Genomic DNA, 18,442 nt, shown 5'->3' on the forward strand with positions numbered 1-18,442 from the left:
TGTCGCGGACAGCAGCTGCCGCATCCACATGATACGCACACAGTCAGCATCATTTGAGAACGTGACCTGTTCAGACTGTAAATTCACCTGTTCAGACTGTAAACTCACCTGTTCAGACTGTAAACTCACCTAATCAGACTGTAAACTCACCTGTATAGACTGTAAATTCACCTGTATAGACTGTAAAGTCACCTGTTCTGACTGTAGACTCACATGATCAGACTGTAACGTTACCTGTTCAGACTGTAAAGTTACCTGTTTAGACTGCCTCTTGGTCACTAAAATAATACTGAAACAAACAAAAACTCTTTCTCTTATTGTTTCTAAATGCAGTCAAAGCAGTTCAGCATATTTGTTGATGCGCTTTAATCTTTGGCATGTATCCACATGGGCTCTGTAAATTGCTTTGGATTAACGTGTTGGCCAAATGAATGTAAACTATGTTGTATTTAAGCAATAAATGAATTGTAATGCAACGTATCAATAAATATGTTGAGTCATTATCTAATTAATGTCAGTGATGGCATTATGCCCACGTTAATGACCAGAAATGACCACTGTTAGCACCACATGTGCTAATTATGCTAACACAACTCAGACACAGATACCTGAGTTGCACAACACTGCAACAAGACCAAGACCACAGATCTATAGATGTGCAGAAACTAGAATGTATAAGAGGGCCAGTGTGTAAACTGCTCTTACAGGGCAGTTTAGCAATCTGAAAAACTGAAGTCCAGTCTGATTTCCATTAATTAGAGACAACTTTGTAATGTAGATGTTAATTTTAACATACAAATTTTGCTTCCAGAGCACTTTCACATGATTCATGCTCAGTCCCACTCTCTTTGTTATTGTCCAGCTAAAAGCAAGGTTTCCCTCCTACACGCCACCTCATCAGCCCTCTTTTCACTGCTGCAAGCTCTCTCTCTCTCTCTTTCTCTCTCTCTTCCTCTCTCTCTCTGTCTCTCCACATCAGTTCCTCCTTTTCAACAGGCTTTTTTAGGACACGTGTTGTTCTGGGATTGATTTACACCTACATTTCTGGCACTGATTTGTGTGGATGGGTGCATTATTCTAAAGGGAGTTACAATGTAAGAGCACTGTAAACCAATAGTCATGTATTATTGACAGAGTCAGCAGTTCCAGAGAGGAGCAGATGGTGGGAAGAGGGTTAGCAGAATCATGACAGTAAAATAGCTCAACAGTATTTCCAAAAAACAAAACAAAACAAACCCAGAAACTTGACCATTCCTAAGGAAAACCATGCATGATGTCATGATGAGAATTAGTTTTCTGAGATATATGTTTCAGTATTTTCTTTTTAATAATTACAAAAAAAGGGATGAGGGAAAACTGAATAGAAACAATTTTAGCATAGAGCTGCAACATAACAAAATCAAAAACTGAATGCAGATCACATAAACTATATATATATATTTGTATATATATAGTTTTTATGGCTCTGTGTCAGCGATAACTGTCTATAAGCATCATGTTTTTAGGTTGTCCATCTGTTTGCCTGTCCTATTCTCCTGAACAGCATATTTCAAGAGCCTTCAGGGATTTCGTCAAATTCATCAAACTAATGTTTACTTGGTCTTAACGATGAGCTGATTAGAATTTGGTGGTCAAAGGTCAAAGTCATTTTGAGCTCATCTGTCTCATTCGTGTGAACGCAATAACTCAAGAACACCTTAAGGGAATTTCTTCAAATTTGGCACAAACATCCACTTGGACTTAACGATTAACTGATTAAAATTTGGTGTTCAAAGGTCAAAGGTCAACCATCACTGTGACTGTGCATCAATATCATTGTCGTGCACGTGATATCTCAAGAAGGCCTTAAAGATGTATCTTACCAATATAAAGAAGGCCCTAATATAAAACTTGGCCATCTATGCAAGATGCAAATACTTTTGAAATTACTGTTACATGACCAGAAAAAACAGAGAAAGAGGACTGTGGCAATGGCTTTTACTCAGGAAGTAGAAAACCTACAACTACCACAATGCACTGCGCCTGACCTTATGAATGAATTAACCATGTGAAACAACTGTGGCTGGCCTGATCTCATGTTACAGTGGGCTAAACCATGGGCTGAAATTATTTGAAGCAATAAACATGCAACTCAGTGACAGAATCTTGGTTTATACTTGATCGGTGCTGCCTAGTTTTACAGTTTGATCTCTGTGTTTTCAGCCTCTGTTTTCACTATGCAGGAAGCAGGGTGGCGGCCGCTTCAAAAACATGTTTTTGACCATAATCTATATGCTAATCGTGACAGAGTTTCACACAAAATGTCTTGTAAGATGAAACGATCAAGTGATTAAACTAAATATCCCAAAAGACAATGATCAACTTCATTTGGGCATCATGATGTTTTGCAAAAACACTTTTCTTTTAATCAATGTTATAATACAACTATACAAGGAGAGACATTTGGTCAGATGCTGAATTAGTGACATTAATCTGTAAACTGGGCTGATTGTAGAGACCTGATGTGTGTTCAGCGTCCATGTTTTCACAGACATGGATGGAGACTGTAAGCGCAGCTTGACTGTCTTGCACAGGCGCACAACCGCAAGGCCGTAATTCTAGTTTATACTGGTGAAATTTATTGGCTTACCCAATACCCAGCCAACTTTATATGAAACATATTAACTATGACGCATTAACTCTTTGTGTTACAGTCCCTGTAACACAAAGAGGGAATTCTATACTAAAACAACTAACTCAGACTACTGAAGTCTCAAATGAGCTTCAGAGAAACGTTGAAATGTAATCACACAGAACGAGGGCTGTGGATTCTGTCTCCCATCAGTTCCAGTGAAAGCACAGGAGGCCGGGCAAGTGTGAACAGGAGGAATGATCATGGTAAGCTGAACCTGTGTCACTGTTCAGATAGCCACCTGACAATTGTTTAAGATTTTGAACTCATCCTTTGGGCAAATCTGTCACAAGTGTTTTACAGGTAGAATTAACATTGACACAGTCAGACACTAGAAGTAATGTTAATATTTTAACATCTTGAAACCTGGGGTGACATCACTTTTCTTGTACTGCCTTCACACACCTTTCACAAGGTGTGATTTCTTTCAAAATCAGTAAAAAGGCAACGAGAACAACTTGGTAAAAAAAGAAAATAAAACAGTAGAATTAGAAAAATAGAAATGGATTAAAAAAAAACAGCTAGGAGAAAATGGCTAGGGATAAATGAAAAAGTACATTTCCAGCTAATTTTACATATTTAAAATCATGAAACAGAAATGTTATTTTTCGAGCACTTTTTCAAAGTCAATTGTTTTTTTTTTTTAATTTTTAAAAATGTTTTTCAATTCTTTTCATCTTTTTTTCAGGCAATTTTCCGACTTTTTCTGACTGAAAAACTTTTTTTTTTTTGTCCTTTCTTCTTTTGTTGCTTAGTCCCTTTCTCTCATGTTTTAATAGAAGCAAATTGAACCATTATTAACTTAATTGTGTCAATTGTGGCAGAATGGATTTCAAGGCCCTTCGTAGAAACACTTCATGGTGGAAAATAAAACAGCTGAGCTGGTCATGTGAGAGGTCAGGTTTGTTGGAGCTGCTGTGACTCTAAGCTGTCACTCCTCCCTGCGTGTATCAGGAAGCTGACTGGAACGGTCTCTCACTCTCTACTCCCTGCAGTCACACACCGGAAGTCATCAGTCGTCTGCTCTCTTTGAGGCTCACAACTTCTGTCACGTTTTATGAAATCTCAGCAGTTAAAAGCCTCTCGGAGTGATGGATTAGAGGTTGCTATAGCAACTCATGTCTCTTGGCAGAGTAGTAGGATGCCCTCTCACCCAAACCCGCCTCCTCAACTAGCTGTTTTCCAGGAACAGTTCAGTGTGGAGATGCTGAACACACACAGGTGAGGACTCATACACTCATACACACACACAAACACACATAGCAGTGTTACATAATGTAAATAATGTGTAGAGTGTCAGTCTGGCTGCTTGAATTCTTCATACTGCATAAATAAACAGGACAGATGCATCAATGTGACGCTGAAAAGAACAAATTTGAACAAATGGCAAGAAACAGCTGGAGAGATTAAGCTCTTGATTCCTTTTTTGTTCCATGTGATAATGAAATGGCACATGATCATAACTGACATTAACTAACAGAGTTTGGTCAGGTTAGACTGTGAACATCATGTCTCTGCAGACATGCACAGGCAGCAATGACTCTGCCTGTAAAGCCCATCATAGCACTGGTTCAGTAAAATGATTCACATTAGAAACTCAGCATTAAAATGCCACAGTTACACTGAGAGGAAGAGAAGTCATACTGAGAAAGGCACTGGCTGCTTAACTCTCTGGTCCATGATTTCTGGTCCACACTGTGAAAAATCCGATGGATCAATCAGGTTGTGGCCATCCAGCTTTCCTCTTCTCTGTCCTGCTGTCAGTGGCAGTCACTTCAGACTGTGGTGAAGGTGAAGCGAATCACGTGATGGTACTCCTCACCAGGACGCAGGAGACAGTCAGGAAATGAAGCCTGACGACACATGCACACACGTATCTGTAAGTGTATTTCAGACTCTGCTAACTACAATAGGTCCCATGCTGCCTGGGTCCACACTTTCAAATTTGCCCACTCAACTGACTGATTCATCTGTGACATTGAACAGCAAGTCAAAGAACAACCAATGACTGAAGCAGGGGAAGAAATGGTTTTGACGTTTTCAGGTTAAACAACATGCTTTACCTTTTTAAACTCCAACTCAAGGCAAGAGTCCATTAAATTGCAAATATAAAATATTCCTCAGCTCCTATTTATCACAAAAAAGTTTATACGCTCCCATGAGGTAGTATTTCAGGTGATTTGAAAAAGCCAAATTTTGCGAAACTGCAATGGAAACTAGGGATGTAACGATTCACTTAACTCACGATTTGATACAATATTCTCACAATTTTTTTTAGAATACAAAGTGAGATTACAGAAAATGATGACTGAAAAATATTCTATTAATTATTTCAAACAAAAATTATACAAAATACTGCATTTTCTCTTCTTTTCTATGTTCAATTAAAGAATCCCTTTTTTATATCTAAGGTAAGGTACAAATGTTAAACACAAACAATGCAATTATAGAATAAGCTCAACTTCCGCCACACTTAAATTTGAAACTGTAGGGTGCATCTTCTATTTTAATGTCACCTGTCGCAGAGCCTTTGCTTCGTCTTATTTAAGTTGACGAGCTGTCTCTAGTCTTGGACATGAAGTGTTGAGCACGTTGTGACGTGGCTCAGCGAGTGAAGTCAAAAGTAGATTACTCCATCTGCTGTTCCAAAAAAGTATTGTGGTTCATTTTTCATCCCACCAACGGCATCTCACATATTTTTTATAAATTTTTAAGTGCGTCGTGATGCATCGTTACATCCCTGAAGGAAACACTTTTAGTCTTTTCTAGGTCACATGATGCTATGGCTTTGTGCTTATCAGTAGAAACTGTCTTCCTCTGGCATGATGTAGCAGGAGCTACAAGAGCTGTTATTGCATCACATTACTCTTTTTGAATGAAGTTTTGAATCCACAATTCCTCTGTGAAATCGTGGACTATCACCTCCCAGAAATCCCTCATATGTGGCCGCTCCAATGTACAGTCATGGAAAAAATTTTTAGACCACCCTTGTTTTCTTCAATTTCTTGTTCATTCTAATATCTGGTACCACTAAACGTATAATACAATGAACACAACAAAAAATGCAGCTGGTCACATAATACTTTATGTCCTATTTGACATTCTTAAGCTTAATTGATTCCCAGGGTATATAAGAGGCCATTTCATGTCACAAGCAGCACTGCACATGCAAAGGCCTAGAGTGGTTTCCTGCTTACATTCAAGCCGTAGCACAACTCAGAAGTTGTCAGCTCTCACATAATGCCTAAAACAAAAGAATTATGTGAAGCCACAAAGGCAGCCATCTTGGCACTGCTGGAAATTGGCATGAGTGAGAGACAGGTAGCGAAAAAACTGAAGATCTCCAAGACAGCCGTTCATTACAACAAAAAAAAAACAAGCTGAACATGGCACTACCAAATTGCTATCTGGCCGTGGCAGGAAACGTCTTTCTACCCCACGAGATGACCGTGCACTCATCCGTTCCTGTGTCAGGAATCGTTGTCAGACCTCCAGGGACCTTAAAAATGAGTGGGCACTGTCGAGAAATGTGACTTGTTCGGCAAGGACAGTTCGAAACCGACTTGTTGAAGCTGGTTTGAAGTCACACAGAGCACGCAAGAAGCCCTTCATCAATGAAAGGCAGAGGAAGGCCCGGTTACTCTTTGCTCCAGACCACAAGGATTGGACTGTTGACAATTGGGCTAAGGTTCTCTTCAGTGATGAATCCAATTTTGAATTGATGCCCACTCCAGCCAACTTACTGGTTAGGAGGAAGCCTGGAGAAGCTTACAACCCAGACTGTCTTGCCCCTACAGTAAAACATGGGGGTGGATCAGTCATGATCTGGGGTTGTTTCAGTCTGAGTGGAACAGGGCAAATGCAACTGTGTGAAGGCCGAATGAACCAGGTCATGTACAGGACTACCCTTGAAAACAGTCTTCTTCCATCAGCTGGAAAACTCTTTCCTGCCTCGAATGACTGGATTTTCCAACAAGACAATGCCCCTTGCCACACGGCAAGGTCAGTTAAAGCCTGGATGGAGAACCACAACATTCGCACCATGCCTTGGCCTGCTCAATTACCAGATCTTAATCCAATTGAAAACCTGTGGAAAATCATCAAACTCAAAATGGAGAACCACAAGCCCAAAAACAAAGAAAATTTGTTTGAATTTGTCCAACAGGAATGGGCTGCTGTGACAGCAGAACAATGTCAGAAGCTGGTGGAGAGCATGCCAAGACGCATGGCTGCAGTCATCAAAAACAATGGTTATGCAATCAGGTATTAACTCTTGTGTGTATCATGTGTTTAAAGCAAACAGAAAAGAAAACATGGAATGCTTAAAAGTAGTGTTTTTGGCGGTACAATGCCATAGCTATTGATGTAAGAATTTAAGTAATTTTGGTTATTATCAAGAAAACCATGGAAAATGAATAGTTCTTAGTTCTTAAATTAAACTCTCATGAGCTATTTTTGTTGTTATCATTATAATTGTCCAAACAAATGTACCTTTAGTTGAGCCAGGCATTAAAATTAACAAGAAATTGAAGAAAACAAGGGTGGTCTAATAATTTTTTCCATGACTGTATAAGGGGCTTGCCTTCTCCATAACACTCATACGTGGCCTTGGATTAGAAATAATGACAGCTAGTGTGGTGGCTGCAATAGAAATAAAGCTGCTAATGTTTTGAACATCCATCACCATCAACTTCAACTTTAAACTGTATTATCCCCTAAGGTAAATTTGTTAAAGAAAATAAAGCTTAAGTTCTGTTTAAATCTTTTGAGACAGACAGTATATAAGCATAAAAATGGAGAGAGAGGATGACATGCAGAAAAGAGCCATGAGCTGGCTTAAATTAGGCATGATACATGATGTTTCAATCACTGGTTTTTGTTACACTTGCTGCAATTTTGACTAAGGTAGCCTGGAGGAACATTTCCAGCAAGTGCAGCTGCAACCCAATTTCATTCCTTCCACAACACAGCGTCATACCAGACCAGGAGCATTTCAGAAGTGGAGCATTTTGCCAGCCTGCTTTTGTAGACTTGAAGATTTTGATGATTTTTTCATTTTTCTTTGATACTTGTGCTTCTACCATCAGTAAGTAAGCAGGCTAAGTAATAAAATGCTTTCTGTCTTTTGTCTGTTTTAATTGTCTTTATCATTATTTCCTACTTTGCTTGGCTACAGCATCATGGCGTACAGACAAAGTAATACGGATAAAAGTCTATGAATCAAAAATTTGTGGCTGTATTTTATAAGAATTGTCTAGAGCAGCGGGTCCATTCTGAAAGTCTTGTCAACATGTCAAGTTTGTAAAACAAACAGACATAATTTTGAATTTTTTATTTTAAAGTGCTATTTCTGTTTATTCATGCAATGTTTTATTTAATTGTGTTCTAAGCTTACAGGATGTTTATATTTTGTGAATAACATTGAAATGTGGTAATTTATCGAATTTGTGGACCTTAAACTGATGACGATGGAGAAATCTGGACCCCAGTTGGGAACCTCTGGACTAGAATTACAAGAATTGTTTAGAGTAGCTGTGATCTGCCCGGGTGGACGCCTGGTGGAGTTCTGCTCTCCACTTAGTGCCCTTTCTGGTTTACTGATAATTTTAGTGTGTAATAAGATTGTGAGTGACGTCACTTTTACAAATAAAATTGCAATGAAAACCTTCCCTATATTAACAACATATCAGTCCAGCTTTGTATGAGTGGGTTTCTACCCATCATCATCGTACCTTGTTGACAGCATCTGGCCAGTTCTGTGCCTCCAGACAGAAGGAGCTGTGCCTCCCATACCTCACGCCGGCCTTTCCTGCCACTGAGCCGTCCAGGAAGTTGGCAGTGTAAAACTGGACCCCTGGTTGACTGGTAGAGAGCTCCAGGACCCGCCCACTGGCTGGGTGACACACTCTAAGAAGAAGCGACAGGTTTAACCTACTGGACTTTATTAACCCTTAGGGCCCTCTTTGTGAACAAAATGTGCTTTTCAAAATCAAGCTTCAAAAAATATTATACATTAATATGATTTTCTAACTTCATTGAGTTAATTTTTAATCAACATCAGTCCTAACCATAAATATCAAATATTCAGTAATTTTCAGAATTTTAAGCCATTAAATGCCAGGTTTTTGTCATGATGCCAGATGAAAAAAAACAATCCACCATTGATAATCATAGCCTGGCAAATGTCACTGATAAGCAGCAACATTGATTGTGACAGTGCACCATCATGTATTTTCTCCATATGCCAAATATAGTCAAAATAACGTCATCAATTGGAAAATAGTAAAAATGACAAATTCCAGATCAAAAGCCCAGAATGACACCCAGAAATAATACAATGCATGGTTTTATGATTTGATAGTTGTGGGATCAAAAATGTAGGTTTGAATGGGTTTTATTGGCGCATTTTTTGCACTTAACAGTCTGAATGTAACAATTTTGTCTCCACAGTGTGTTTTAGACTTATTGTAGGAGCTGAGCTGGAAATTCACTGATTAAACAAAAATACATAACCTTGCCAAAATGTATGCCACATGCATGAACACAGCCAAAATTATCAAAAAATTAAGAATGAAAAGCGTGTGAAATGCGCCAAACAGTCTCTACGGGTTAAAGACAAGGGTATGAGTGTTGCTGTGTGTGTAGTGTGTGTATCCTCTGCAGCAAACCTGGCAGCATGTCTCTCTGTCCAGGTGTCTCTGGGTGATGTCAGACAGAAATTATGGTCAAAGCCTGGAACTGGAATCTCCTTGAGCCGAGAGCCAATCAGAACAGGCTTTCTGAGGTCAAAGGGCGTGCCCTCCACTCGTCTGATCTCTCCTGAGGACAGATGAGGTTACTGATGGTGATTGTGCAGAAGTGGACAAAGGTTTGATAATAAGACATGGTCCATTTTCTGAGAAAAGGGGAAGAAAACAAATCGGAAACACTTTCTATGAAAACCACATTTACAATGCATTTTGAAAGCATTAATAGTGAATTGTAATGCATTCATAATGCTTTATGACTACACGTATAAACACACATTATGCTCACTAATGCACCATATCAACAGTCATAAAATATTATAGATGTGACTTAAAATTATTTATGAATGGCAAGTGTCTTATAGATGCTCTTGACTTGTTGTAAACTAGAGGTTGACTGATGGGGCTATATACGTTATATAGACCATGCATTACCATAAGTTATCATTGTATGTGTTAAGCAAAGGGAGGTGCATATTCATGCATTCATGATCATGTATGCTACATCATAAAGTTTCATTATGGGTGTTAAGTGATACACATTTTCATGTATTTATGAGAACCAATGCCACATCATAAGTTACTAATGCCTACCATACACTACAATACTTTGAAAATACTACTGAAGTCTGACACCCTCTCTCAATTAATTATAAATCACATCTATAGTGTTTTATGACTGTTACAGTGCATCATTAAGCATTACATGTGTTTATGAGTCTAGTCATAAAGCATTATGAATACATTATAATTTGCTATGATTAATATCTATATAAATATCTAAATCTGAATGGTGACCAGGATTAAAACGTTAAAAAAATATATATAATAAAACCACAAAATGTCTCCATACTGCTGGTCCAAAGTAATCCAAGTGTCCTCAAGCTGAGACATACACACACAGAAGTTTTAAATCTGAAAAAGGGACTTGTTGCTTGCTGCTCACTCAGCAAGTCTCTCTATAAAAAAGAATTTCCCATGGGACAATAAAGGCTATCTGTCTCTCTATCTAACTGTGTGTGGGAGGCTTTTAGGTAGCATGCAAACACTGGCATGCAGTTAAGGTGAGCTCTTTTTTGTCCACTCTCTTTCACAAACGTGAAAGTGGCTCCAACACTTGGAGCGCCTGGCTACAACAAGGCTAAAAACATGATGCCAGTGACGTTTTTCAAAACAACTTGGGATGTCGGGGCTTAAGGACACTTGGGTTATTTCGGACGAGCAGTATGGCGACATTTTGTGTTTTTTTGGTTTTTTTTCAATGTATTTTTTTTAAACATTTTATCCCCAGTCAATATTTGCTTCAATTGTTTCGGAGTTGAGTGTGATGTCTTTTCCTCGCGAACCCCCAGCAGTGTTCTGTGGACTATAAAATTTCACCTGACTTTCCATCAGCATGAGGGTGAGAAGATAATGACTAAATCTTCATTTTTGGGTGAGCTATCCCTTTAAACTAAGCTTAGGTTGATTTTTACATATAGATTCAGATTTATCCTTTCTTGCACTTGAATATTTGCTCCTTACCTCGCTGATCCTCTGAGGTTATACCTCTCAGAATATCTCTCAGATAGGTTTTTGTCATCTAGTTTGAAAGACACTGAAGTGGTAATGTACTCACTGTCTCTCTGATATATGCACGAGCAGATGGATGTAGAATGAAAGGGATTTATCACTGCTTTTTGTTGACAGGTGTGCATATGCATTGTTTGAAATTAATGTGCACACGGGCAGTTGTAATACACTGATTTAAAGCGTGTTTTATGCAGTGTATGTATACAGGGGAGCAGAAGGTTATGGTTGTTGCATCATCTGATAAAATGAGTCTTAATTACTGACAACAGCTCTGCTGCATATTCAGCTGTCCTGACATTTACATGAACCATCAGATAAAGTTAATGGTGAGTTAAGCTGCTCTGCCTCACAGTGCCTCAGTGGGCAGCTTACATCATCATTTCGGTGATCGGATGACAAGTGGAGAGTTTTAATTACAGGTGTGAATGCACCCACTCAGTGCATTTACGTGGTTTAGGAAAAAGTTAAATTACTGTGTTAGTCTGGCTAAAACTGGATTTTTAAAACACGTTAACAAATCGACCTGAACTGGCCTAGGCGTTCTGCACATGCTCAAATTCTAATTTTTAGAAGAAAGCCGGAAAAAACAAAAGATGAAGAAGGGAAGAAAACAAAACAACATGAAGGTAACAAGTAAAGCGTAGAGTATGTATGAAATGTACAGCGCTGTAAAGTCATCCACGTTTTCACTGTTCTACATGCAGCCCGTTTGCTAACTTGTTTGGTATGTGATGTGTTAGATGGAAAAAAATCCAATAGCGGATAGCTGAAAGGAGGCATATTTCCATCTACCATGGAGGAGTTGGACATTCTAACCAATCAATAGATGGATTCTCTCCCAGTGATTGTATTCTGGGACAAGGACTGTTGTCCGATGAAATGGCCTAATGGAGCTAAAAGGTAGCTCCACTAACCTGTGCATGGAGACGTTCTGAATGAGTCCTTAATGTATCCTACGACTCGATCACTCAGACCACATTGTGAGGAAGTCAGGGCTGCACATGACCACACTCTTTCAGCAGTGCGCACACTAATATGTCCTGGGCCTCACTGAGAACCACCCACTCAGCTGACATCCTCTGCGTAGGCAGATGTGAGGTGGCAGAAGAACACTCATCAGCTGGCTAACACTGTAATTTTTAAGTTTTAGTAACAAGTGCATCATCAGCTTGGGTTATTTGCTTTGGCAGAATCATGCCAAGGAATAGTTTGTATTGTTCCGATTTGTCCTGTGAAACAAGACCTTTGCTTTTCTTCTTTATGTTTTCGGCAGACTCTGCATGTGAAGTGCATCACTGCCTCCTACTGGTTAAAAACAACAAAGCATTTGGTTTTTGCAAACAGAAGTGATCTGGCCTTCATGTTTACTTGCATGTAGGGCAGGGAAGTGAGATCAGATCACAAGTGGTCACTTGAGACGCATTCCAATGCCAGGTTTGAGCAGACAGACTGAGAGCTGTCCAACCTACTATACAATCCCAAACTGTCCTCCAGCTGGATATCAGACAGAGAGTTCCGGGGCAGAGACATTAGACAGCCCGATTTGTAAAGACTTAAGTACAGCCTCTACTTTTAACTATGTGGCAAAAAATTGACGCAATATTTGCAAGTCTTTCTTCTTCAGCCCTGGAGGTGGATTTCCTTTGTAACACAGATTGTGTGATACAAATAAACAGTGATTAGCTGCTCTGTCTCCAGGGGCAACCAAAGCTAATTGCAGGGTAATGAGAATGTTTGTCTGGCAGAGCATGAAGGAACACTCCTACACACAAGTACAAGTGGTTCTGGATTAACAATAGCAAAACACCATCATTAAAGTTTAAACTGTAATGAACCACAGAGGAAAGATGGATTTGACATAAGGACAATAAAGAGCAAAACTAACAGTCATCTCAAACAGCAGGACCCAACCTCTGAAAATAGAAACAGAGACACAAATGCACCCTGTTCTGTGATGTATTGTAATGCACTGTGGTGTATTTTAGGAGGCTGTATGTTGGGACTCATGCAAGAAGCACTTTATTTTTTTTTTTTTCTTATTTTTGTTTGTATCCACGATCTGCGCAGTAGATAGTGGAGACATTCCTGCCAAAACATCTGTCCAACCAATTGCAAGCAGCCCCATTTGTGCACGAGTGGCTGACATAGCTGTCAGTCATGGCAGAAAATCCCCTTTTTGTAGAATTGAACAAACATCTTTGGGTAAGGGTTAGAGTTAGGATGGTTTTTAGTTGGCCCATGTCCGATTCACTGACATGGAGGGGTGGGCTTTCTGACCTATACTGCAGACAGACACCAGGGGGCGATCAGGATGTTTAAGCTTTACTTAGAGGGCGCTGTCATGTTGTCCATCTTTATATACAGTCTATGCTCTGTATGTAAGGATTGTTTAACATCATTAAAAGTGCTGCTGTTGAGTTCACATTTAAATAGACTTTCACTTAATTTAAATAAATCAGTTTCTCATTGCTGTGTTCATTCTGTTGTGAGAGGACACATAAATGTTTCACCTGTAGGTATCGATGTGTCATCCACAGGCAGGTAGGACTGAGCACTGATGGACACCTGATGGTCATAGATGTCTGCTGCGCCCTACACACACGCATGCACGCACGCACGCACGCACACACAGACAGACAGACAGACAGACAGACAGACAGACAGACAGACAGACAGACAGACAGATCAGAATACTTCCAGAAACTTGGTGATCCAACCATCATGTTCCAAATAGTAACACCACCCACCAGTCAGACTAACTTTCTCATTTCACAGCTAAACAGTGCACTAAAATATGTTTCTGAAGACATGTGAGGAAAGCAATAGATGATACAGTAACATATTATTGATTCATATTTGATCAGCACTGCCTAGTTTCACAGTTTGACCGCACAGTGATTGACATGATTGACTCCTGCTTTAGAAGTTCCTCAACTCTGATTGGCCATTTTTATTCACATTCACTAATGCTATTAGACGACAAAAAGAACTGGAGCAGGAATTTTTCTTCCACAGATTATCTGTCTTATTTAGTGCTGTGTGAGTATAGTGACATCTGCAGCAAATTACCAATTACCAACTACAGCTTTAATGTTTTTTAGTTCTATAGCATGAAGCATTATTAGGGCCTCTGTTGCTTAACAGATACAACTTGTTAAAATTAATTGTTGGTTTTGGTCTTAAATAATACAAATAATAGCAGCTTATCCTTTGATTGTTTAGAAGGCAACAGCATATCTCTGTCTTCATTTGTAAGGCAACTTCAGTTGCTATGATATTGACCATCCCAAATTGAGTTGAGAGCTGCTAACCATGACACCAGATCACAAGAGAGGACCGTTTTAAAAGGTCCTCATACTATACTACTTTATTTTTTTTTAAAGATTATTTTTTGGACTTTTATTGCCTTTAATTGACAGGACAGTGTGAGCGTGAAAGGGGGAGAAAGAGGGGGAGACATGCAGCAAAGGATTCAAACCCGTGGCTGCTGCGGCAAGGACACAGCCACTATACATGGGGCGCCGATCTATCCACCGCTTCTTGGTAGTGAGTGCCTCACTACAGGTCAGACATGCAGCACAGAATGAAGTACGACACACCTATTTCTCTTAGAGACTATCTTATATATCTAACAATATTTGTGCTCTTTTTAACCCTTTGAAACCTGGGCAACTTGGCTTGATTTCTTTAAGAAACATGGGAAGAATGCCATGAGCCACTTGAGAAGAAATGACCAAAATATCATTAAGAAATTAGTAAAACTTACAAGAAAATTACCTGAAGCTTAGCAGAAAAAAAAAATAAAATAAAAAGGGGAAAGCAAAATAAAAAAAAACCCAACAAACAAGGAAATGACTTGGGGAAAAAATCTGTAGCATAATTATTAATATATAATTATGATAAATATAAATATAATTAAAAGGCCTTTTTCCCTTGCCTTAAAAAAATCAAAAGCTAACAATTTCTTGCAATTTGTGTGATATTTATTGCCAGTTTGTTTTTGGCCTTTTGCCCAAGTTTTTGAAAGAAATCAAACCAGTTTGCTCGGCATTAAACCATTGTTGGTATAATTACTTGTAATGGGGTGTCCGAGCACAGCACAAGAAAGTTGACGTTGAGCCTGGTTTCTAAGGGTTAACTAGTGTGACTGTGTGTGTGGTTTTGTGCGAGTGAACAGTCTTATTGTGATCTTGTGTCATTTATTCTCCGATTTTTCTTTCAAAAGACATCTTGATCTCAATAAGATTTCCTAACTAAACTGCTAAGCTCATCAGTCTCTCAGAGAAGAAGCCTTCCCCTGACGTAAATCTCCTTCTTTCTACATTGAAGATGATCAGGATGTATCATGGTCCGTCTTTATTTTTCTTTGTCACTTGTTTATTGGATGATCAGACAGCTGACCATGTGCTCTTACCTGTCCAGCCAGGTTGAAGTAAGAGTGGTTGGTGAGGTTGATGGGGGTGGTTTTGGTCGACCGGCCTTGATACTCAGCAGTTAGTGTTTCCCCCTGAAAACACCCAAATGTCACTGAAATGGCTTCTGCAATATATTTTCAAAATCAATTCAATATCCAGGATGCAACACTGTGGATTTTAACTACTGAAGAATTATTTCACTGCTGGATAAATGGTCTTTTCATAAAAGTAGGCAGTCTATGCAGCAGAAAGACGCAAATGATTTAAAAAATTGCTGTTACATGACCAGAGAAAACAGAGAAAAGGGGTTGTGGAATTTTCTTTTGCTCAAAAGGTAGAAAACCTTCAACTACCAGAATGCACTGTGTCACACAGGACAAAGAAAAGCTCCAAGTGTTGGATGACGTAATGCAGCTTTGCCTTTTTCATACAGGAAACAATATGGCTGTCGCCTGAAACTATGTTGGATAACAGTTAAATAGTACACAAAAATGTTTCTGGAAACATTTGAGGGGATAAATATATGATTCAGTAACATAATCTTGGTTTATATTTGATCAGTGTTGCTTAATCTTACTGATTGATGTCAGGATTTTCAGCCACTATTATTACGCTACAGGAAACAGTATGGCGTCCACTTCTTGTTCACAAATTCTTGATTAACAGCTAAACTGTACACTAAAATATGTGAAAAAGGGGAGAAATAGACAGTGCAGTAACAACAGTAGTAAGTTTGGTTTATATTGTTATATTGCATATCGAGTTTGATCTGAGTTTGAGAATAAGAGGGAGAGAGAGGGGTGGGTCTATCTCTCAATCTGCTTATTTACTCATTGTGTCTGTAGCGGTGGACATGTGAAAATGATTGAGCAACAGCCCAGCAGGAAGATCGAGCTTTTGAGGCTGTAGCACCTAAATTTTGGAATGCTCTCCCTGCACCATTAAAGTCTGCAGACTCTGTGGATTCTTTTAATCAGCTAAGGACAACTTGTTAAAACAGTTGTTTGTGTAACATGCATGCACTAGCTCTGTATTTTGTGTATTCTTGATGTGTATTATGTTTTTGTTTGTTTTTTTATGTTTTGCACTTTTAATTATGTGGCTCCGGTAGTCACCTAATCTGCTATGCTTTCTTTCTTGTATGTTGTATATTGCTCTTGTAAAGCATTTTGTGACCTATGCTTGTGAAAAGTGTTGAATAAATAAAATGTAAACACTTTCTATGAAGACCACATCTATGGTGCAATGTATAGGCATTCATAGTGAATAATAACGCATTTATAATTCTTTATGACTACAATCATAAACACACAAAATGCTTACTCATTTTACTTAACACTTACAATGATAACTTATGATACCGCATGGACTGTTATATCACACTGAGTCCTTACTACAGTTGACTGTTGGTGTGTGTATAGGTTAGTGTAGATAGTGATGATGCATTATAAGCCCCTTCACTCAGCCTCTAGCTTATAACAGGTCAAGAGCATCCACAAGACCCTTGCCACTCAAAAATCATTATAAGTCATTTTTAGAATGTTGTATGACTGTTGATGATATAATGCATTAGTAAGCACTGACTGTGAACGCATTATGGATATGGTCTTCATAGAAAGTCATACCAATTCCTTTTACTTATTTTTCTTTATTTTGGGTGTGCTTACCTGCAGGGTGTAGCAGACAGAGACCTGGACCTCCCCAGGATAGCCCTGGTCTCCATCTGGACTGGTGTGACTCAGTTGTACACCACCCTCCACTGCTGAAGCCAACCAGATAGCCTGAGGAGACAAACAAATACACTCAGTGTTGCAAAGTATGGACATACAGGATTAGTGACAATTGTCATTGTTACAGGAGATCAGTAATAGGAAAGGTTAAATAAAATGTTAATCTTACAGAAAGCACACAGGTAGCAGGATTATAAAGTAACAGTAGTCTCATTGAGTCATGGTGTAGGAAAAATACCTGTGTGAATTCAGCGGACATTTAACTCTAATATATTTTTTGTTTAAATATAAGGCTTCAGCAGTTTGACTGAAAAAAATCTAGTGGTTACCTTCCCTCTTTCTCTTTCCTTGCTGAGCTGCAGGAATAAAAGGACTGCATTTTGCACAAAAAGCTTGGTAACTTTGGAATATACCCACTTAAAGATCACAACAGCTGTTAGCTTTAGCTGAACTTAAAGGGATAGTTCATAGATCAATAAATTGATCTTTAAAGTTACCAGTGATAAATACAGTGAAGTGCTTGAATTTTGCAACCCTACGAGTTACTCTGGAAATGCTGTTTCATCTGAACTTGAGGGGATCCTTATCCCAAACCTTTCTTTATCTTATATGTTCAATTAAGTCGTTATATCATCATTGGATTTATTTTTCAGACTCTAAAATATAAATATTAACAGCAGCTTAAATATAGTTCCATGTGTGAACAGTGCAGTGGGACCTCTTTGATTTCATTTCTTTTAGTTGCTACTTTTTCAACTGAATGTTGTCTCTCTCTACTGCAGGTTTCTCTAATAAAGCCAACTGTGCCTCACGAGCAGCAAGGAAACTGCTTCATGTCTGCTGTCGGTTGCTAACGGACAAACTGTCCCTTTTCTCTCATTACCTTTGATGAGCACTTCATCACTTCAAGCAGTTAAATAAAAGTGTGTTTGTTTGGGCCTCATGAGACAGCTTGATCTACATGAAATTAATGAAGGACAGCCTGAGGATTTTGATCACACAAACATGCACAGCTCTACACACATCCTCATTATACATTATAATAGGTGTGGAGTCTTGGTTTGTTTATGTGTGTGTGTGTGTGTGTGTGTGTGTGTGTGTGTGTGCGGTGTTGATGAAGCTGCTACTTAAATTCTCAGTAATTAGCTGATGTTGTGTACAGTTTAGCCCTCAGGCTGAATGAGACTGCTGCTTTTATAATAAACACTTTGTTTGAACCATTAACCTATGTGTTGCTAATAGACGTCTGCTGAATATAATGACATTTGTGAAATGTATGTACAGTGGTAAAAATTGGCATTATTTAGC

General features: G+C 38.8%; 1 protein-coding gene across 1 annotated transcript in view; it reads right to left on the reverse strand.

The window, feature by feature from the left end:
* Window positions 1-1,960: 1,960 nt before the first annotated feature.
* The window catches only part of galm (galactose mutarotase), a 29,655-nt gene continuing 13,173 nt past the window's right edge, over window positions 1,961-18,442 (reverse strand). The window contains exons 4-9 of the mRNA XM_042502123.2: window positions 17,072-17,185; window positions 15,404-15,496; window positions 13,500-13,581; window positions 9,340-9,490; window positions 8,404-8,578; window positions 1,961-4,524 (exon numbers count right to left, since the gene is read on the reverse strand). Of these exons, the coding sequence (XP_042358057.2) occupies window positions 4,447-4,524; window positions 8,404-8,578; window positions 9,340-9,490; window positions 13,500-13,581; window positions 15,404-15,496; window positions 17,072-17,185 (693 nt within the window). The 3' untranslated portion in view covers window positions 1,961-4,446. The remainder of the gene's footprint in view (window positions 4,525-8,403; window positions 8,579-9,339; window positions 9,491-13,499; window positions 13,582-15,403; window positions 15,497-17,071; window positions 17,186-18,442) is intronic.

The sequence above is a fragment of the Plectropomus leopardus genome, chromosome 13, assembly GCF_026936395.1.
Source record: "Plectropomus leopardus strain MGB_pleo_1.0 chromosome 13, ASM2693639v1, whole genome shotgun sequence".
Taxonomy (NCBI): Eukaryota; Metazoa; Chordata; class Actinopteri; order Perciformes; family Serranidae; genus Plectropomus; species Plectropomus leopardus.